The sequence below is a fragment of the Crinia signifera genome, chromosome 19 (genome assembly GCF_055691185.1).
Source record: "Crinia signifera chromosome 19, ASM5569118v1, whole genome shotgun sequence".
Classification (NCBI taxonomy): Eukaryota; Metazoa; Chordata; class Amphibia; order Anura; family Myobatrachidae; genus Crinia; species Crinia signifera.
Window position 1 is genome coordinate 57,504,530 of NC_139226.1, and position 22,632 is coordinate 57,527,161.

The window sequence follows — 22,632 nt, forward strand, 5'->3', positions numbered from 1 at the left end:
ATATAATTTTCAACTAAGTACAGCTTGCGGCAAGGGCTGATTTCTGCTTGCCAAACAAAAGTCCCTCACAGAAGCCTAAACATCATATATTGTAACGCAAATCCAAGTTAAGTTTATTGAAAAGCACAAATCACAGTAAGAATATTTTTAACAAATGAGTTTAATATTCTCCAAGCCACTGTCTCATCAAATGGAGAGAAAATTACCATTAGCAGCGCATCCATGTGAGATGTCCATTTGTTACAGAGGTCACTGAGAAGCTAGTGATAACTGTGACAGAACTATTGGGCAGGATGTAATTCAGTGGCGACTAGAGCAGCCTGGCGAACTCATGTTTTTTTAAAGGGGCAATCATTTACAAGACAAAAGCATGCCTTGTAAATAACTGCCCCTTTAAAAAAGGACTCACACTGCATTGCATCCGGCCCAATGTCTTCAGTGACAGAAGGTCTAATTCAGAATTGATCGCTATTGTTCAAATTCGCAATCCAATCGATTAATTAAATACTCATGTGCAAGGATCGTAGCACGCGAGATAAAACAGTATCTAATCGCAATCCCCGCACAATTTGACAGGAAACTGGCAGCTGGGGATGGTACTCAGACGTTTTCTGGGAGTGTCCAAAAAACCCCACAGGTGTGGCCAGGGGTTTTAAGGGAGGGTCAGTGATGTCGGCTCTGGCTTCGATCAGCCTGTCTCTGCCGCAGAGTTGTGGAAGGGCCACACTTACTCACATTTATACAGATTGGGAAGATTAATCGACGATGGACGAATTGCATATGGATGGCAACTATCTATTCGTATTATCCCGAGAGTTTTCCGGGCTGTGCCTCAGTGCCCAGTCTGGCAAGGCCGGAAAATTCTCGGGATTGCCACTGTTTACAGCCGTGCAGAGCTGCTAAGTTCAATCACTGAACTCAGGCAGCTTTGCTGCTCGGCTCCCTCCCCTCTGCGGCACCACCTCCTCCCTCCTCCTCCCCCCTTTGTATTGAAGTCCCCGGCTTATGACAAGCCGTCTGCCGGGGACAAGGACACAGTGCGGGGGGCGCAGGTCCGGGCAGCCGCTGATTGACAGTGCAGCAGCGCTCCCCGGACCCAGGGAGGTAGTGGTGGTTTTTATTTAAGGGAGCGATCCCCATAAAAAACTCACCCAGTTGGGAGCGCTCCCAAAAATAATGGCAGAGACTGCCAGACATTGCACAGATGTGCCATTTTTTATAGGAGGGTGGCAAAATGGGCATTCATATAATTATTTACCTTGAGTTTAAAGTGACCAAGATAGAACTTTTTGGCCTTAATGTTAGGCGCTATGGACCTGATTCATGTTTGGAAGAAAATGCACAGAAGTAAGTAAGCGGCTGTACAGTTCCATGATGTTAAAATTCTGATGCAGTAGTAGGTGTCTGTAGGAGACGGATTCCTCATGGTTGCATTAGCGAGGATCTGAGAGCTGCATCTGTGGACGAAGCTTCCGAACCATCACAATCATTTGTTTTAGGCACTGGCCATCCTGCATAAGCTAAGGCTTACACCTGCTGGCTGTAGGATCCAGTCGCCCAGGTCCAGGAAGTACACTGGACCCACCACACCTTCAAAACAGGGGCAAAACTAATCAATGTAACTCAGTCAAAGCCCAGGCCTCATTCCAATAGAAACTGTGTGGAATGATCTGACAATTGTGTACATCTGTCATCATCCAACTAGAGCAATACACAGTTCACGTTTTCCAGGTCACCCGACAGGTGCACTCATTACTGACTGAAAGAACCACAGGTGGAGCTAATTATTTCACTTGATTCTGTGAGGAGTGTGAGGTCCTGTGGACCAACTTTGAGAACCTGTGTACTACAGCATCATGGTACCTCTATTGTTACATGTGCTGCACTCTTGCAATCAGGGCTCAGCACATGACCCTCTAACACTGGGGCTAAGATTTCCTTTCTGACCCCTATGATCAATGTAGAGTAGGAAAGAGGAAAGTGGATAATGAGGTGTTAAGAACAGATGGCTGGTCCCATGTACCATGGTCAAGTAATCAACTGTTTGGTTTTAAGTGAATAGACTTATCTTGGCTGCGCCCCCAGTCCCAGGAAGTGCAGCAGCTTAGGGTTATGGCGAGAAGTGTTCAAATAAGCCCTAATATTGATCATCTCTCCTATGGGAGCTCTCCTAGAGGGTAAATGTTAGTATTGGAAGATATGTACTAACATATGCAGCTGGCATCGCAGTAACGGCGATCCCCCGCGATACCTGTACTGTGATATGCGGGGGGTTTCCATCATCTCCCTGCTGCCTGCTTCTCCACTCACGCCAGGGCCAGCTAAGCAGGCTGTCCCTGGCGCCTCCTCCTCCCCCCTGCAGCCGGAAGGATGTCCGGCTGCGTTACTAGGGGGAGGAAGGGCTTGCCTTCCGGGTCCAGAAGGACCTTGACTAAGGTAAGCCAGAGGGAGAGGGACAGGGGGGTTGGCGGGTTTGCGACGGAGGCGTCAGGCAGCGAAAAGAAGCCCATAGGCTTCTATGGTTGGCGATACCCTACTATGCGGTATAGTGGCGGCGGGGTTTTAATATATAGGAAAATACGGTAAAGCAAGGGGTTTACCACATTTTCCCCTCAGTACATCCCGCCCTTGGTATGTTGGATCTTGTTGTCTCTGTACAGCTGCAACTTGGTGGTGTCTGATTAACCAATAGGCTGATTAGGCTGCAGCCTAGGGCACCAGGTCTGGGGGGGTGTTAGAGGGGAGGCTTGCAGGTAACAGCCGATGAATAAAATTAAGGCCCTTATTTATTCCATGCTTGTTAGCTATCACCCGTCCTGATGTACTGTGGGGGGTTTAGTTCTTAAGGTGATTGCCAGATGACGGTACCAATGTAACTTACTGATGGAACCGTTACTTTATGTACATTGTGCTACAGTGCCAGCTGGGCAGCCTAAAGCCAAGGTCTCCTTCACACACCAAAAGCATTAGATCATAGATGCCAGTTGTACAAACTGCGTTAGATGCACATTGGCAATTTGACTGGCAAGTCCCTCAGCGCCCATGCACGTGTGTTTTGCAACATAATAAAGGGGAGCTACATGTGTATTAGCCTATGGCACCTGGGACCTTTAATCAGGTGTAAAGGGAGTTCTCATTGGGAATATAAAGATCAACAATGGTAAGCGGTATGCGAGAAAGGTCCAGGCGACTTGCATGGGAAAAGCAGGAGGTGGCAAACTGTTATCTTACCTGGGATTTAATTGGGAGTAAGATGAATATTTATGTAATCATACACCGTATTATCTATTTTTAATTTGACATTGCAGAGCAATTTATAGATGTGTCCTCATACACTTAAGCCCCATACACACGGTTCGATTCTCACTATTTTCTGGTTTTAGCCTCCTGCTATGGAAAGCCGTTCACAGCAGCAAAAATCCCTGGGCAGGGGGGAAATCGCTCATTGTGTATGTATTGAGCGATTTTCACCATATCGATTTCGAATGCCCAGTGTGTATGGACCTTAAGTCACTACGCAATGTAACTTTGATGTACGAGGACATGGTGCTGATTTATTTTATATACAGGTGTAATTTATCAAATTAATAAACACAAGGTCTAATTCAGACCTGATGGCAAAGAACCTTTTGGGCGGGATGTATTAAAATACATCGCCGCCCTTCGCCGCGATGCCAGCGCATATGTACTAACATATGCGTCTGGCAGCGCGGTGCGGTACCGGAGACCCCCCGCGATACCTGTACTGTGGTTTGCGGGGGGGGGGTCTCTGTCTCCTCCCTGCCGCCTCCTGCTGCCTTCACGCCGGGGACAGCTAAGCAGGCTGTCCCCGGCGCCTCCTCCTCTCCCTGCAGCCGGAAGGACGTCTGGCTGTGTCGCTAGGGGGAGGAAGGGCTTACCTCCCGGGGTCCAGAGGACCTGCAAGAAGGTAAGCCCAAGGGAGGGGGAGAGGGGGGTCGTTGAGTCGGCAGGGTTGCGGCGGGCAGCAAAAAGAAGTGGCGATACCCTGGCCGGTGAAATCGGTGCGGCCAGGTAATAGTACATATGAAAATGCGGTAAAACAGGGGTTTTACTGCATTTTCATTTTGATACATCTCTCCCTTTGTCTCAAATGGACAAAACCATGCTGCACTGCAGGTGGGGAGATGTAACATGCGCAGCGATACTGAGATGTGGATGAGTTCCTAAAACTCAACAGTGAGTTGTGTTTAAACTGAAATCTAAATTGCAGAGCAAAAAAAAAAAAGCAACCACTCATGCAAGCTGTTTTGCGTGACTGCAGATGTATGATGACATGTATTTATTTAGTTTCTTATATAGCGCAGCATATTCCGTTGCACTTTAAAATTGGAAACAACAGTGATTAAACAAACTGGGTAGAAACAAACTGACATGGAGGTAGGAGGGCCCTGCTCGCAAGCTTACAATCTATAGCATGTATGCATGTATGTTGGGCTGTGCTAACAAATTCCTGAATAAGTTTACTTTGACTCAATATTATAAGAATTTAGAATATAATAAATGGAAGAGGGTGGTTTCTATAGAGGCTGCTATGGAAAGCCATTCACAGCTGCAAAAATCTCTCAGTGTGTCTGTATTGAGCGATTTTCACCTTGATTATGAGAAATGTGTGACCTATTACAACAGTACACGGATGTCTCACACTTGTATGCTGCTAGGTGCACAGCCTCCCTTCTCCTTGGTAACTGCCTTTCTTCCTTAATCCTGCCAGTCACATGAGCAGACAGATGAGAGTTCCAGTTTTGTGTCCGTTGGTCCCCAGCAGTGTGGGAGGTGACCCTGTGCTCAAGCAACCATATAATTAATGCCTGGTCTACTACAGATCACACAGTAACATACCAGGACACACTCTACTAATGATGTTAAAACTCTCAAATCAGAGATATGCTACCCAAATTCTGTTACATTTTGTTATCATTCTGATTCCTAGCTTTTGATTTGTAGCATTGGTATGTAGTTAATTTACTGACATACAAAATACCGATTGGCAGAATCCCCACAACCCAAATCCCGATGGCCAAAATATCGACATGTACAGAACACCGACAATCGAAATACTGATAACATCAAGATACCGACAATCAAAACAGTTACAAAACATCGGCATGATCCACATGCCTACAAAAATATTTACACCAATAATACAGTATACAGTTTTTCATGATTTAAAAACAAAAAACTATTTTTTTCATACTATGTGCATATGTAATTATCGACTAAGTACATATGCGCATATGTAATTAGCGGTCGGCTCATTAAATATGCAGGCACTGGGGACCAATAGTGCTCACTGCTGCCTGGGTACCGTTTCAGACCCGTTCAGACCGCAAAAAAACGTGTAGGACCCTGCTTTTTTACCCTTTTAAAATACCGGTTATTTTAAAACGGTAAATTCACTCTGGACCTTTTAGACCGCACATATTACCGTTTTGAAACGGTAAAGAAACGGCAATATACCGTTTAATTTGTGCAGTCTGAAAGGGGCATTAGGTTGTGCCTACTCAGTTGTGAACAGATGCAGAACGGGAAAAAGATGCATTTATGTCTGACCACAGGCAGGTGCCAATAGTTAATGGTACCCAGCACAATGAACCATTTGTGGATGGCTTTGTAATCCTATTTAAGAAAACCTTTTTTTTTTTACATCATATATGGATTTTTTTCTCTGCTATATAACAGAGGCTTTTAATATTAACAGATGCACAATAGAGAATGGGTGTGGTGGTCATGGGCCCTTATTCAGGTTGGGTTGCTTGCCTGGCTATTATACTGTAGCATTCTCATTTCCTTGCTTATGCAATCCAACCCACACTTTCCCAATGATTGGAAACTGCTCACATGCATGCACCTTGTCCCACATTTGCTATGTTAAGCAGGGCCGTTTTTCCCATTGGGCTGAATGGGCAGTTGCCCAGGGGCCCTTTGACCTAAGGGCCCACCCCAATAAAGAAGACAGCACTGCACGAACACCCACACCAGCTGGAGGTGGCAGCTAGGGGCAGTCCTGTCAGTCATCCGCCTGCTCTCCGTCAAGCCCGGTGCAGCCTCCAGCAGTGCCCACCCGCACACCCCCTCTCCGCTGGATAGGCTGCATCAGCTGACGGGTGCGCGCTCCGGCCAATCACAGCATTGCAGCCTCCCGGGTACCTGGGGGAAGTAGTGCTCCGGCTAGCTGGGATATGGTAATGGGGGGGCATCCTGTGCGCAGGCTGCCTGACAAACGGGCGTAGCGGAGTGGTGTACTGTGCTCCATCTGCCTGCCTGACAGCAGCTGGACAGTGTCCCGCTATTTGCCGGGTCGGTGGGACACTGAAACTGGCCGGATGCAGTGTCCAGTGGACACTGATTGGCTAAATTCTCTCACCCAATCAGCATCCGGGCCAGTCTTTTCAAAATCAGCAGCGCTTCCCACCGACCCAGCAAATAGCGCTACAACTCCCAGACGCCGCTGCTCAGACCCTGCTGCCCATAGGTATGTGGGGGGTTGTATGTGAGGGGTGCCGTATGTGAGGGGGGCCCACACTACTGTTCTGCCCAGGGGCCCCTGACAATGTTAAGACGGCCCTGATGTTAAGGATTGCATATGCTTAACTTCTGCGTACAGCTGAGCATATATGATCAGGATACGGTCATTGGGTCACTAGCCAGTAGGTTGACATGCAGGAAGGTCGACAGGGTCATTAGGTCGACATGGGGTTTTGTACATGTGCCCACAGGCGGTATTTCATGCCCTACCATCCACTAGGGCGTGGTGGGAGAATAAAGTAATGTGCCAAGTGTATCGAAGCATGGTGAGCATAGCGAGCCATGCGAGGGCACGCAGTGCTACGTTTTAGTGTTTATGTTGACTGTGTCGACATTCGGGTAAAACAAAGTAAAAAAAAAAAAACATGTCAACTTGTTCAATGTCGATATTACCCATGTTCACCTAATGGTCTTTTCAACCTAACCCATGTCGACCTTTAGTCATGTGGATATTCCTGCATGTCCACCTTACTGCATGTTGACCTAATGCTTGTCGACCTACTTGCTGGTAACCTAATGATCCATACCCATATGATCTAACTTGAATCTGGCCCATGGTGCAGTCAAGTGAGTGGTGTAGGTGTAGCTGGAGGGCAGTGGGGCATGCGGTGCGGTTATTGTAGGGATGGCCATCGTTGCCATCGATGGCAATAGTGCAACTGGCCATCGATAGTGGCATACTATGCAATGGATGGCCATCAATGTTTTTACATATCGATGGACATCCATATTCTTTGAAAGAAAAAATATCGGCGCTAAACCCAACTTCTTTGACTGGTTGGACTGTAGGCCAATCAAAATATGGGGGCAGGGCTTCACCAGTGTCAAGGGTGAAGCCATGCTCCATGTCCCAGCCCCTTAGGGGAAAAAAAACTATTCATTTATACTAGTTATCAATGGAGGGAAACCATAAAGTGTCCAATCCCAGGATAGGGATCTGTGGGATCCCTGGATTTGGGCCCAAAAATTGCTGGGATTTCAATGCTCACACGCTACCTGGCTGTTTCCAATCCCTGGCCTGAGGCTCTGCTCAGCGGGACAGTGAGAGGTCATGCTGCACAGTCGCGCCACTGCCACCCGCCTGCTTCCGCCATCACCCTAGCCTGCTTCCGCCATCACCCTAGCACCCGGCCGTGGCACTCTGCACCAATGCACACGCCTGCCTCTCACCGCTTTAATGGGACAAGGGGTTTTAATTAGGAAGGCCAATAATCCCGGGATTGAGCATTTTTCAATCACAAATCCTGGGATCAAAAAAATTCCCCAGCATTGGCTTCCCTAGGACACCACCTAGTTCTCCCCATTGATGGCAAAAGTATTCTACATCGACCATAAACTATTGATGATTTTGAATCATCGATGGTCTCCATGACCATCCCCAGATTATTGTATCCAAACTAATCGACAGCCAGTTCGATGTTCCTTTGCCACAAAGGTTCTACACGAGCAGCAATTTGACACTGTGCCAATTTGGACATATTAGTGCTCTGCTGTAAGGTATTTTAAAGTGTTGCTGCTTCTTGACAGAAAAAGCAATTTGCATCACATCACAATATTGCTCCATTAGAAATCTCTAACCGCCCCTATTTGCTTTGCCTGTTTCATTTTATGTGGACATTTTGTTGAAGCCCCTTATTGCAGCAATATTGGCCTCCGAGCAATGTAAAAAAAGACATTCTGTACGAATGTTAGACAAGTTAGTCATTCCATGTACAAACAAATCTAACAACAATATTTAGACAGAGATCTCTGCATGATCAATGCTAATATTCACAATATCTGTAAAGTTTCTTTGTTATCCTCAGTAATTATGCACAAAAGTCCCACAGTTCCCTACTGAAGAGCCCTGGAGTCCAGCCTAGTACAATAAGACTGGCAAACCCCAGAATAACAGTATACTAAGCACTGAAAGGCAATGCTGTGACTCCCAGAGCAGAGGAGAAGTTACCATAGCTGCGGCTCATTGCAGATTATTTCTCTGAGCTCCATAACAGCCCGAGGGGTCTCAAACAACTTCAAACTTGCAGGGATGTTCTGAACTGACATTATTTGATCCATAGCTTTTGTAGCACTAAACCAGCTGGCATGAACTAGAACGTCCTGTGTGTACTCACTACAGCTCAAGCTTTCTGTGCTGAAATATTTCATGACAACTCTGCAAATAGCAGCAGCTCCTGCCTGCAGATTTGGAACCAAATTATGGAAATAAATGGAAAATCAATATAATCCTTTTTTTCAAATCCGGCTGTTTTACTAGTGTGGTTGTGAGGGTCCAATCTAGGGACAAGTAAGAGCTAAGGAGAATAGGCAGCTGCCTTTGGCCACAAGCAGGGCTGTATTATCCATTAGGTTCAAACTATGGCCCTCCAGCTGTTGTGAAACTACAAGTCCCATCATGCCTTGCCACAGTTTTGCTATTATGGAATGCTAAAACAATGGCAAAGCATGCTGGGATGTGTAGTTTCACAACAGCTGGAGAGCCACAGTTTGGACATGCCTGCATTAGGCTGACTAGGCTGAAGCCTAGGAGGGATTAATGGCCCAACAATTTTGTTTTTGCTGAGGTACTGTTATTTGGGACCTTGGGCTCCAATGGTTAAAGGTACTTTTCACTAAGGATGGTCATCGTTTCCGCATTGCCATCAATGGCAATAGTGCGTCTGACCATCGATCAATGGTCATCCATTTTCTTTGACTGATTGGCCCACAGGCATAGGGGCAGAGCTTCACTGGTGCCAGGGGCAGAGCTATGCCTGTCCCGGCCCCTTGGAAAAAAAATGTATATATAATCGTTTATGCTTGACATCGATGGAGGGAAAGCATCTGGTTCTTCTCCCTTCTCCCCCAAAAAACTATTCTACATCAACCATAAACCATCAATGATTTAGGATCATCGATGGTCGATGGCTATCCCTACTTTGCATTCAGACCAATAGCGCACTAGCACTACATCAAAAGAGAAAAGGAAGATAGACTATGTTGTCAGATAAAAGGTCGGTGTCCATGTAATCCTGTAATGACTGACGTGTAAATGATGACATAATAACTATTACTTCCCAAATACTTCTTCTCCGAGTCCATTGGCAAACTGTATGCCACAAATGTGCCGGGTGACAGATTTTTAATGTATACCAAAGGTAATTGTAATGGGATGCTGTCATTAGGTCGACAGTGTCCAGATAGACAGTCAAAAGGTCGACATATGGAAAGGTCGATATGCATTCGATCAACATGGTCAAAAGGTTGACTCACGAAAAGGTCAACATGAAACGTTTTGACATGGAGTTTTTCATGATTTTTTTTTTTTAAACCGACTTATATCTTACCATCCCAGTCCGCATAGAGGGAGAATAACAGAGTGTGCTGAGCGCAGCACAGTGAGCGAACGCGGCACACTTATAGGGTGCCTGTGTCGCCATATGTCAACATAGATACACAAAAAAGGTGAAAACCGCACGTCGGTCTAATGCTGACCTTTTTGATGTGTCGTCCTTTTGATTGTTGACCTAACACTGTCGACCTAACAAGCCATACCCATTGTAATCACTGTGCATGCCCTATGCATCAGAAAGTAGACAATTATGTTAATGCAGCAATATTTCTAAAACATTAAATCCATTATTATATATAATAAAATGTACTAACATATGTAATATGTAGAGACAGGATTATATGCAACATAAAAAGCTTGAAATATGCATGCAAATATGCATGAAAAGTGTTAAAATATGCTAAATAATAAAAAAAGTAATTTTTTACTTGTTTATTTAAAAATCAGCATACAATTAGTTGCAAATAAACCTCAAAATAGGCCCGCAGCATCTGCAGCCTCCAATGCTCTTCTTGCATCAAATACACGGACCCTCATCTCCAGCACCAATGGATCACATGTCAGCATAGCGTGTGAGGGCGGCGCAGTGGAAGGCTTCCTCCCTGCGACGCATACTCACTATGACACGGCATTTCCTCCGCAACGCGTGATGTCACAACCCTTCCGCCCGCCTCCTCTGCTGCAGAAGTCTGCCGCCCCAACTGACTTTTATCAACATGGATTGGCAGCCTAGAGCAGTGTCAGACATAGCGTACATCCAAGGTACCACTACCTGGCCAGCAGCAGTAGGGCAAAGCAGTGCGGGTGGAAAGGGGGCGGGGCCTAAAATATGCACCATCACTAGATTTTATGTAAAATATGCAATAACCAGTGAGAATGGGCAAAATATGCAAATGCAATATGCAAATGCATATAATCCGCAGAGGTAATGAGCTGGTCGCAGGAGCAAGCTCCTGCGACTATAATGGCGCTGAAAACGGGAGCGCGCACCCGGCGATTTATCGCCGGGGCACACTCCCATCACTGGAAATAAGGTCGCCTGCGACCATATTTCCAGCGATTTCAGCCTCTATCGTCCCCGTGTGTAGTGTACACAGCTTTAGAGCTACTGCATGAGAGCGGACACCTGGGTCTGCTAATTAACGCCGAATACAAGTAAATTACATACACCTGAATGCAATAAGCAATGCTGCAGGCTATTAAGTGAAATGCCTCATATCACTACCTGCAAGCCACGTACAACCCAGAAATACATAGGAAGGTTCTCTTTCTACACTTTTCAACATGTAAAGTTGGTTTATTTTTAAGTACTATTAATCCAAATACACGTTTCTATATGTCAAGGTAGTTATTTTTTAACCATCTCTACACCCTCACTGAAAGTGTGTTTTACATCTTTACAAAGCAGGAGACACAATTCATAGGAGTCAACATGTGTCAACTTTTTCACTGCAACACAAACATACAAGTCTAATGTATTTCTTAAACACATCTACCACATCTAACACCAACAATGTGTTTTTGGGTCACCATTTCTACTTAGTTCTACTTAGTACAAAGTTAGGGTGTATACCCACTGGGCCATACATTGAAAAATATTGCTAAGTTTGGCCCCGAGCGATATCATTCATAATCTCATCCAAACGACTCTGAACATAACGGGGACCTGGCGATGCCACTGGACAATATCATCAACGATATTGTTCAGTGTGTATGCACTGTATCGATCATCAGCAGTTTAAAGGGAATTACATGATGATATTGCTCATGGAGTGAATAGTCAAGTGTATTTGCACCTTAACCCTTTGAGTGTCACCATCTCTGTGAGAGATGTTTAAAACATCCACTAAAGATACCAGCGTCGCTCACATTTGTTATATAGATTCAAATAAAAGGTACTTCTGTAATATCTGGGCTCCCGTTTTTCTTATGAGGCCGCGTCCCCTCGCTACACTCGCCACACTATATAAAATCAACTCCATGCGTAGTTGGATAGTAGGGGTATGAAAAAATGGGGTGCATTTAACATGGGAGCCCAGATAATACATAAATACCAAATAAATAATATTGTGTAAAAAAAAAAACATTTCATATATAAGGTAAACATGTCATTATGATGAATAAAAAGGTTTGCTTGGCAATTTTTACACCTATTTTGACAAATTCACTTGGCACACAAAGGGTTAATACCCCATACACAACACACAATTCAGGAAGAAAAAAATGTCATGTGCGCAACAATCTCGTTCCCCGCAGTATGTGTGGTTAACGATATCGGACGTGGTGCGGGTTGTCTAGTGTGTGCGGGGCTAGAGTCTTTTACTTTGTGCAGTGCAGTATTGCTCAGCTCACCTAATAGCAAATGTACTGCAGATGTACTGGTTTTAAATGCATGCAAAATCTTATGATGCCAAACACTCAAAAAATAAAATAACAATACACATTTGTCAGGGTGATAAATTTGACTAATGTTACTACACAAATCTGTTTTAATCACATCTTAAGTGCAAGTCACACCACTTTCTGAAGGCAATTTTATATATTGACCTACGTGTCATTAGTTGAATCTGCTGACACCATTGGGTAAATTCCTTAAACTGTAGAAATCAATGAGGCCAGGAAATCAGAGGGCGTCAATCAATCAGTGCACTGTCACCGTCAGTGAAATCTGCAGCTGACCACCCCAGCAGAGTATTCTCTGCTTTTCCCTGGAGTCGTTAATCAGCCCTCCCAAGTAGGGTAACACCACACGGGGCGCTATTCAGCTGAGGTTTCCATTTCACAACACTGACAGGCATCCGTCTGTACACATACTGCTCAAAAGTGATAAAATAGAGAGTGATAAACAGCCAGCCAATCAGCTCCTGCCTGACATTTTTCAAACACAGTCTGTACATGGCAGGTAGGAGCTGATTGGCTGGCTGTTTATCACTCTCCATTTTACCACTTTTGAAGCTTAGAGAATCTGGCCATTAGGCATTTACAGGGAGGGGGGTGTGCAAGCAATCGGAACTGATCTGTTATCCTGCCTCGATACTTACATTACATTATCACAATATAACTTATATTTTGCATCTTATTATCCTTAGGGTCTTTTAGGCTTTGAGTGATGCAAAGTGCTACTCCAACAATCACGGTTAGTAGGATCTTACTTATTAGAGCGCCCTAGGCTAATACACATGTAGCTCCAATTGTAATGCTGCTCAACACCTGTGTATGGGTGCTCAGGGCTCACCATTCATACTGCCCATGTGCATGTGACACAGGGTACACAACTGGCATGTAGGATCTAATGCTCATGGCGTGGCTTTGGTTTAGGCTGCCCGGCTGGCGCTGTAGCACAATGTACATAAAGTAATGGTTCTATCAGTAATACCCCTTTCACACCAGTCTAAATTCCCAGTTTGGGCCCACGACTAGCGCTTGTCTTGTATGTAAGGTTCCCGGGCCAAAATCCTGGGGAAATTTCCCGAGATTTCAACCCTGATATGGAGCAGGGTTGTTCCAGAGTTCAACCCGGGGTCCTGGCCAGTGTGAAAGGGGTAGGGTACTTACCTGGGTTGGCGGACCTTGGTGTGTGCTGTCAGATGGGGATCCACACAGGCAGCGGGCACAGAGAACAGGACAGGTGGCGTATATAGATGACACAGCTCTCCGGTGCCCTCTCTGCAGCCGGACAGTTGCGTCATCTGCGCCCGCCGTCTGACATGTCATCTGCGCCCCTCACATAGGGGGGAATTTATTAAAATTGGAGTTCTATTGAAGATGGGATGTTGCCCATAGCAACCAATCAGGTTATATCTATTGTCTTCTAGAAGGTGCTAAATATATAAGAAGTAGAATGTGATTGGTTGATATGGGAAATATCCCATCTTCAGTAGAACTCCCATCTTAGTAAATTAATCCCATAGAATCCAGGATAAGGGGTAGATCTATGAAGCAGTGATAAGGGAAGAGAAGTGATAAAGTGCCTGGTACTTTATCACCGGCCAATCAGCTTCTGACTGTCCCTTTTTTAAACCTAGGTTGTAACTTAACAGTCAGGAGCTGATTGGCCGGTGATAAAGTACCAGGCACTTTATCACTTCTCCTGTCTTACCACTGCTTCATACATCTACCCCGAAATTTCTGGACCTATATGTTAACACTAGATGCAAAACCGGTTTTGAGGTGTCACTGAAAGTCTGCTCAAGAGCAGCCAATGGGTTGCCTTTAAAATTCGATAAGGATTATCACCAACAACCCACTGTTTTGGCACAGGCTCAGACGTCAGACCTGAATAGTCCCGAGGGACCGCTTAGCCAGTAGTAAATTACCGCGGCTAACTGAATTTTCCCTTAAGTGTACGAAGTTCAAATGCTACTAAGAAAAATAATAGCACAGCACCCATTGGCCAAAAGTTTGTTATTAAAAAATTAAGTAAAAATAATTAACGTAAATTGTGCTTACAGTACAGGTCATCATTGGGTTCAGTTAATTGGCTGTAGACAGGCTTGTGTTTCTGCTTGTGATAGGCAGCCAAAAGCACTTGTTTTGTCTATCATACTGACCCTATAAATAATTTGATTTGGACCTGGACTGACAGCCTATGGCACTCCTGCAAGAGTCCCAATTTGGGAACCACTGAGGTAGATGTTATTTGGCCACTAGTTTGTTGCAAACCCATTCCTTCCAACATTGGTGGCAGTGGAGGAGGGACACAGGTACACATCAGAATAAGGGGGCGTGGTCTCCTGGTCAGGTGGCGTGGCCAATACCCACGGCGCTCTCACAAGGCCATGCCCCCATTTTTGCTACTGTTGGGGGGATGGCCAAGCCTCCATCTCCTTTCTGCAGTGAACAGACACTTTGCGCATGTGCACAGTGTCTATTACCTGCTGCTCTGCTTAGCAGGGGGGCTCCCAACTGCCCCCCCCCTCCCACACACACACACACGGTGGGGCACAGCCGGCCCCAGGAGGGGTTTGCAACCAACCTCCCCAAAAAACAGGACGGTCCCGCGAAAATAGGGACAGTTGGGAGGTATGCAAAACCATATCAACATAAATCACTCGAAATACATAGAAATTCTAATTTATCTCTGACGTGACGGTTTTGTTTTAGTTATGTATATTTATTCCTGTTCCGGGCTCATGAGGTTACTTATCTTGCAGTGGCCTTGCATAGACTAAATACTGTAACATCCACTGCACACTACACATCTTTGTAATGCACTTGCAGAAGAGCCTTAAGGCCAACACTGTGGGAACAGTGATACACTGTTCCATCTCCCAGAACTAATCTCAGTGTCTGAGCCCTGCCTTGGCAAAGTGAATGCTTACATTTCTCAGATAGGCTGCAGATTTACTAGGTTTTTAGAAAGATATATTATATGCAGGTTGCGCTTGTTATTTGTTTTGTTTGTGGGTTTTTTAGCCAACATATATAATAGTGTTCATTCTAGCACCCGCCATATTTGAAAACCCATACAGTTCCTCTTCCCTGCCTGGGGTGTCGCTGTCTGCTGTAGTGCTTGTAGCACAGTGTGGTCTGTATATCAGCACTGATATGCAAACTAGACCTGTGCTAGAAACACCACAGCAGACAGCGACACCCCAGGCAGGGAAGAGGAACTGCATGGGCTTTCAAATATGACGGGTGCTAGAATGAACACTATATAACCAGCTGTATTCAGAGCTATTTTAATTTTATGAAGATGTTTCCTATTTATGAAGATTCAATTCTACAAAGCAAGGTTCTGATCTATGATGCAGATGTGAATGCCTGCTGCTTTGGTCTGTTTTCATAATACCCCCATCTAGTGGCAGTGATAATGAGCTTTTTCACAAGAGCTAGCTTATTCACGATTGTAATAAAGTGCAGCGATCTACACTATCATATGTGATGACATGAATATGGTAATACAGTAGGAGGCAGCACGCTTGCTGCATTACTGATCCGAACTGAGTCCTAGCCTAGGACACAGGGCCTTATTCTAGTTCACTCTTTCTGACTAAATCCTTTTTAGATGGACAAAACCATGTGCACTGCAGGTGGGGCAGATGTAACTTGTGCAGAGAGAATTAGATTAGGGTGGGGTTTTACTTCAAAGTGAGATCTATATTGCAATGTAAATATAAAGCAGCCAGTATTTACCCTGCACAGAAACAAAATAACTCACCCAAATCTAATTCTCTCTGCAAATTTTACATCTGCCCCCCTGCAGTGAACATGGTTTTGTCCATCTAAGAAGGATTCTGTCAGAAAGAGTGAACTAGAATAAGGCCCACAGTATCAGATCATCTCCATCACCCATGACCCATGGATTGGGGGAAGCCAGCCACTGTAGCTACGGGACTAAGTAAAACCCTAACTGGAACAGACCCATCAAACTCTGCATAGCATAACTCTGGAGCTTGTAGTGTCTGATCCAGAGTGGTGCATGTCCGGGGGGAGTCCCGTATGGGGGGGGTGCCTGTGGCAGCTTTCGCAGAGGACATGCGGAAGGGGAGATTACAGACTCTGCATGCTCTCTCCTTACTCCTCTCCCTTATGACAGGTGTCCCACCACCGATGGGACACTCACCCTACGGGCACCACCTTCCCCTGGACGGACACTACAAGCTCCAGAATGACAGTGATAAATGGAGCATACCTGCCTACATTTTTTTAACTCCTCTCCACGAGAAGTTCGGAGAGGAGTGAAAGGGGGCGGGACGAGGCTACGTTTCGGGGGTGGGATGGGGCTGATGTCACCAATGATGCGATTTGCAGAATTTTACTCCCGTCACCTCCTGCAGACCCGCGAAATTCGTGAATTTATACTACTAGGAAGGGACAGAGGGGGTAGCGGAGGCTGCGGTGGTGATGCAGGAGGCTTGCCCACATTCCGGGGGGGCCAGAAGGGGGACCCGATTTGCAGGACCCTCCCGGAACGGCAAGTATGGAATGGAGCTAGTCCGGTCAGACGTCCGGTTCCAGTTCTTACTTACAGATGGAGACACTCTACCCCTTACCTCTAGCGTGCAAGATATCAGAATCTGGCGGCTGCTGGTGGAGGGCAGGCCAGTGAACTTGGACGCATGAGCATCTCACAGGCTCGCTCGTCTATTGGAGCAAATATGGCGCGTGAGCGTCTCCGATGTGCGCTTGCCCCGTTCTCCGGCTGGTGAAAGTGCGGGTTGGCGGACGGCCCGATGGGAGTTGCTCAGGTGAAAGCGGCTCCATCTGTATACCCTGTAGCTGCTACCCAGAGGCCAGGATCGATTCTCTGTTGAAGATATTGAAACAAAGACTGTGTCCGTCCCCTCTCCATCCCAGACAACAGACTGTCAATCAATGTCAGTCTGATGCCATCCTTTGTCACATGACCAGTTCACACATCCTCAGAGCATATGCTTTACATGCACAAAGCACTAATAATCAATTCTTTACAATGGACAAAGCTGCTCCAACCACATCTGAATTAATCCCAGTATTTCTACACGGAATGACACAGCCTAAAAACGCCAAATGATGACAAACAATTTCCGCAAAGTTGTTTAATAATTGTATGTAAGGCATTTCAGTGGAATCAGCCGAAAACACATGTGGGCCATATCTGGCCCTGGATCTTTATCACACATATCCAGCCAGGTTGAGTAAATCCTGGACAGGTGCTCATGCTAGAGGAGAACAAAAATAACTTATGGGGTTATTGGAATTGGCCGCACTGACAATAATCAGCTGCTCAAATTTTCCATGAGTCCTGACTGACATCAGTCCAATCCTCTGGGTCTGATCAAAGTCAATTTGGCTGTTACAGCCACAATGTGCATAAGTAGTGGAAGCTATTGCTATCTGTTAGGAATGCACAGTGGCACAGTAGTTAGCATTGTTGCCTAACCACACTAGGATCAAAAGGTTAATTACAATCAGGGCGCTGTCTGTGTGGATGTTTTATGTTCTCCACATATTTAAATTGATTTCTTCTTGGAGTTCTGGTTTCCTATATTCTCTGTTAAGAGTAATATTTAGATCAGGGTTGCCGACTTTAAGATTCTCCTCTCCGGGAAAAGCCCGGAGAGGAGAGTTTCGGCAGCCGCTCAGGGGGCGTGGCTTACGTGGGACATCACTAAGCCACGCCCCCATGCTGGTAAAGCAGGGAATTCACGGATCTCCGTGGAGGGGGCGGGCTAAAATGACGCGATTGTGATGTTTTAGCTCCGCCCCCTCCTCTGAGACCCGAGGATTGCGGCATTTTAATGCCGCGATCCGGGGGACAGCGGGGGTCCCCCCTGAATCCGGGAGGGTTGCCCACCCTTCTGGGGGGCCGAGAGGGGGTCCCAATTTTCGGGAGACTCCCGGAAATTCCGGGAGGGTCGGCAACCCTGATTTAGATGAATTATAATAAAATGGTAATTACTACAAAACTAAACTAGATCTGAGAACAAAGGGGTCATTTTACTAAGATGGGAGTTCTATTGAATATGGGATGTTGCTATGGGCAACCAATCAGATGCTATCTATTATCTTCTAGAAGGAGCTAAATAAATAAAAATAATCTAATAGGTTGCTATGGGCAACATCCCATCTTCAGTAGAAGTCCCTGTCCTATAAAACGTGAAGAAGGTTTATCAGACAACAAAAAACATTCTACAAAGCAAACAAACAGCATTAAATGTAGCTTTAAACCAGGGATAGGGAACCTTCTGCCCTCCAGCTGTTGTTGAACTACACATCCCAGCATGCCCTGCAACAGTATTGGCATGGCCAACTAGCAAAACTGTAGCAGGGCATGCTGGGATGTGTAGTTTGACAACAGCTGGAGGGGCGAAGGTTCCCCATCCCTGCATTAAACTAAACATTTAATAACTCAGGACTGTCATCTGCAGCTGATAGAACTTCTTACAGCTGTCATTATGTGAATAGCGGATTAGTGGGCTACAAATGACAAGTAAAATGATTGACCCCATTCAGTACCCTGACGGCTGGATCCCCTCACTACGAGCATATGTGTATGCTTATGGATCCGCTCGCAATCACCCTCACAGAGGAGAAATCATTGGATAGTTGCTCACCATCGAATTACTTCACCTCCTATCGCAGCAGAAGTAGTCCGGGACTTATTTTCTGCTGTACGGTTTTATCAGAATTGGGGGCGTTCACTGATGTCATGCGCCCGCACCGAGCAGGCCAGACTACGTTCCATGGGGCCCGCACAGCGTTTCTATAGGCGTACCCACCATTTTTGTGGGCACACGCATTGAAACACTGTGTGCCCCCCCCCCCCCCCCGGTACGCCCCCTGGCTGCCAATCAATGTGCAAACACCCTGACAAGTCTCCAAAGGCTTTAGCGCCAATGCACAAGCGCAAACCACCACCATCGGAGACAGGGACGGATCTGAACAGGCCTGAATAGGCCCCGATGTCTGGCTGGGGGAATTAAAGTTTTTACCATTTTATGGCATAGTGTCTGGAAGACACTGACCCATTTACTGCTGTTAAGTCAAAGAGCAATGGTAAAATCAGCACACAGCATATGGTGGATGTTCTGTATTCTTGCAACCTAGCAAACACAGGCATTGTGTCCAGGCAGCAGTGCTGGGGAGACAAAGACCACAGGAGCTGTGATTTATGGTCACTGTTACCAGGACTAACACAGTGATCAGCAACCCCCCAAAAATAAACAAATATCCTAAAGAATTCTATAAATAAGCAAATAAATAACTAAATTCTAATGTGCGTGCCCACATTATTATTATTATTATTATTATTATTATTATTAATAATGCAATTATCATCTGCTCATTTTAAGAAACAATGCTGTGTGATAGTGCTATGATTATGAAGAAATACACATCATATATGGCATACTTATTCTATTAATTTATTTGTAGTTGGAGTTGATGTTAAACAGACCTTTTCACATCTGTTATTTCTGGGAGCCAACCTTTTTCTTTTGGCTAGCCTTAAAATTAAACATAGCAGACACCCAGAGACACATTAGCCAAGATGAGGCCCAGAAAAAGCTATAGAACAGTCTCAGACAGTGCTGGGAAAACACAACTAGCATTGATGTGCCTGAGCGTGCGCACGCAGAGGCTGCGGAACACACAACCGGTACATTATCAATTAAATCATCGACGTTGTCTGTAGATTAAGATGACATGTATGACGTATGTTCTAAACTATATCTACAATTGTGCTTATGTGAGGAACCTTTTTATTGGCAGATTACAATGATAATAGCTCCCTTCCCCCCACGCAATGTGGCAGAAGGGTTAAGTGGACAGCAGTGAAGGGTGAACAATGCCACTATTAGCAGATGATAATTAGTCTGCCCCAATCATTCTGCTCAGTACATGTTAGAGTCAGCGCTGGACCTTTACCCCCGCGGGTCGGACTGGGGGCACAAAAAACATGGACGTCATGCCACTATGTTGGGGTTCCCCTGGTCTGCATCAACTATACAGTATTTGTGGGGGAAATAATGACATATTCTGTGTAAAGTGCTGTGTAATCAGTAGGCACTATATAAATATCTGATAAACAAACAAATAAACAAACAAACTGTAAATAAAAACAAATAAATTATGAATGAGAGACTTAAGAGTATTTTGCAAAATTTGGATCCTTTTGAAATAATGAAGGTTAATAATCTCCCTCATTAATATTGACTCATTTTTGCCTGTATTTCTCTATTAACAACTGATTTTGTGGCTTCTTTTGTGAATAGCAGCCAGCCTTTAGCTAGAACCCCACTCAGCACCCCAACAGTAAATACCATTATATAGTGCAATAAAGCATTAGCAGATGCATGCAAGTACAGTGAGTGGATGCAGGGTACACACAATACATTACAAACAGACACAAGAATGAAAGGTATGCAGAATACTTCATAGTGTACTTACTCTGTATACATTCTCTGTCAGCCTGTTCACCTCATCGGACCTGGACATGTTGCTTGGCTATGTGCTGTTACTGTTCACATGGAATCTGGGTGGAAGACACAGGAGAGAATCCAGTTTTGGGGCCGGATCCCTGGAGATGGAAGACAAGTTGTATCTGTGATGTTGACCACTGACCAGTGTGGAAGGTTGGCTGTGGGAGGGAGAGAGGGGCCTGGGGAGGAAACAGGATGGGAGGATGAAATCAGCCCTGAGACAAAAGTTCTGCAGCTCAGAATCAAAACTTCCAGCCAATAAGGATTGTGCTCTGCTGTCACCCAGCTAACACGTTCTGCATAAAGGGAGGGTTCTGCATGACAGAAAGGGAGGGGCACAGACTCTCAAGACATCTGGGAGAGACTTTAAAGAGGGTCTCTCTTAACCTTAAAACCTTTTCACTTCATCCGCAGTGTCTTTCATCTTCCTCCTGAGTCCTGCCTGACACACAGTAGTTTCCCCTGTGAGTAACTAGGAGACATGAGACTGTAAACACCAGTATAATCCTGAACAAGGCTCTTAACTAGAGTTCTGCACCCTGCAGTCATGAATGAAGCTCTGTTTAAGGAATTATTTCAGATTTTTCCCTGAATGGACTTTTCTACAAGAGGGTACTTGTCTCCTGCGAGCTATGTACTTTTGTAAGCCACATGCATAACATTGGCAGGGATGGGTTTTGCAAAGGTACAGTGTTACCTTAAAATATGCATATTTATATAATAATTATGAACACAAGTACGCTCCTGGTGTTAACTGTTTCTTGAGTCTTAAGCAACACACACACACACACACACACACATACATACATACATACATACATACATACACACATACATACATACACACATACATACATACATACATACATACAAACACACGTAAAATATATATATATATTTAGGGGGGTATTCAATCCCTGGCGATATTCAGTTTCCCCCTAGAATAGATTGAATTAACATTCCACCTATTCAATGTTTTTCCAAAATTGTTCCGACTGTCGGAAACATTTCTAAAGTCGAAAAATACGTGGATTATTATTATCCTTTATTTATATGGCGCCACAAGGGATCTGCAGTGCCCAATATCAGAATACATAACGGAATAAGCAAAACAGTGGCTTACATTTGAATACAATAGAGGAAAAGTACGGGGTACATATACCTGCATCAGCAGCAGACACTGGAATAAGTATCAGCATTGCAGAAAAAAAGCGCAGTATTTAAAAAAATGTACCTCAGTTAATCTGGTTATTAATCACCTGAACTCGCCCGAATGCATCCGTGCACCCGATGTCCCAAATACCCGACTTTGCAAACGTGCCCAAGCACCCAAATACCTAAGTATTCAAATGCACCCTAGCGCATCCGGACATGCCCGAGCGCCTGAATGCACCAAATCGCCCAATCATGGGAACATCCAAGCGTGCAAACACGGCCAAGAGCCAGAACTCCAATATACCCGACTGCGCGAACGTGCCCAAGATCCCAGATACCCGAGCATTCAAATGCACCCAAGCACACCAGAACACCCAAATCCATGAGCGCCCGAACGTGCCCGAACTTAGCCAAACACACCCGAATCCCTGAACGCCAGAACCTTGCCCGAACGTGAACGTGCCCGAACACCTGAGTGCACAAATGCACCCGAGTGCACCAACTCCCAAATACCCAACCACGCAAGCATGCCCAAGTGCCCGAGCACCCAGGCATTTGAATGTGCCCAAACTCACCCGAACAACTGAGCACCTGAACACAGCAGGAAAGGCCTGAACGCACCTGAGCGCGCCCAAACACCCGAGCGCCCAAATACCAAAACACACAAAGACCCAAATACCCGAGTCCTATAGATCT

At 45.4% G+C, this 22,632-nt stretch overlaps 1 protein-coding gene across 2 annotated transcripts in view; it reads right to left on the reverse strand.

Annotated features, from left to right (window-relative positions):
- LOC146042570 (BAR/IMD domain-containing adapter protein 2-like) overlaps nt 1–22,632 on the reverse strand; it is a 168,756-nt gene that overhangs the window by 119,005 nt on the left and 27,119 nt on the right. For both annotated transcript variants that reach the window (XM_083162625.1, XM_083162624.1), the window contains exon 2: nt 20,750–20,960. In XM_083162625.1, the coding sequence (XP_083018751.1) occupies nt 20,750–20,797 (48 nt within the window). In that variant the 5' untranslated portion in view covers nt 20,798–20,960. The remainder of the gene's footprint in view (nt 1–20,749; nt 20,961–22,632) is intronic.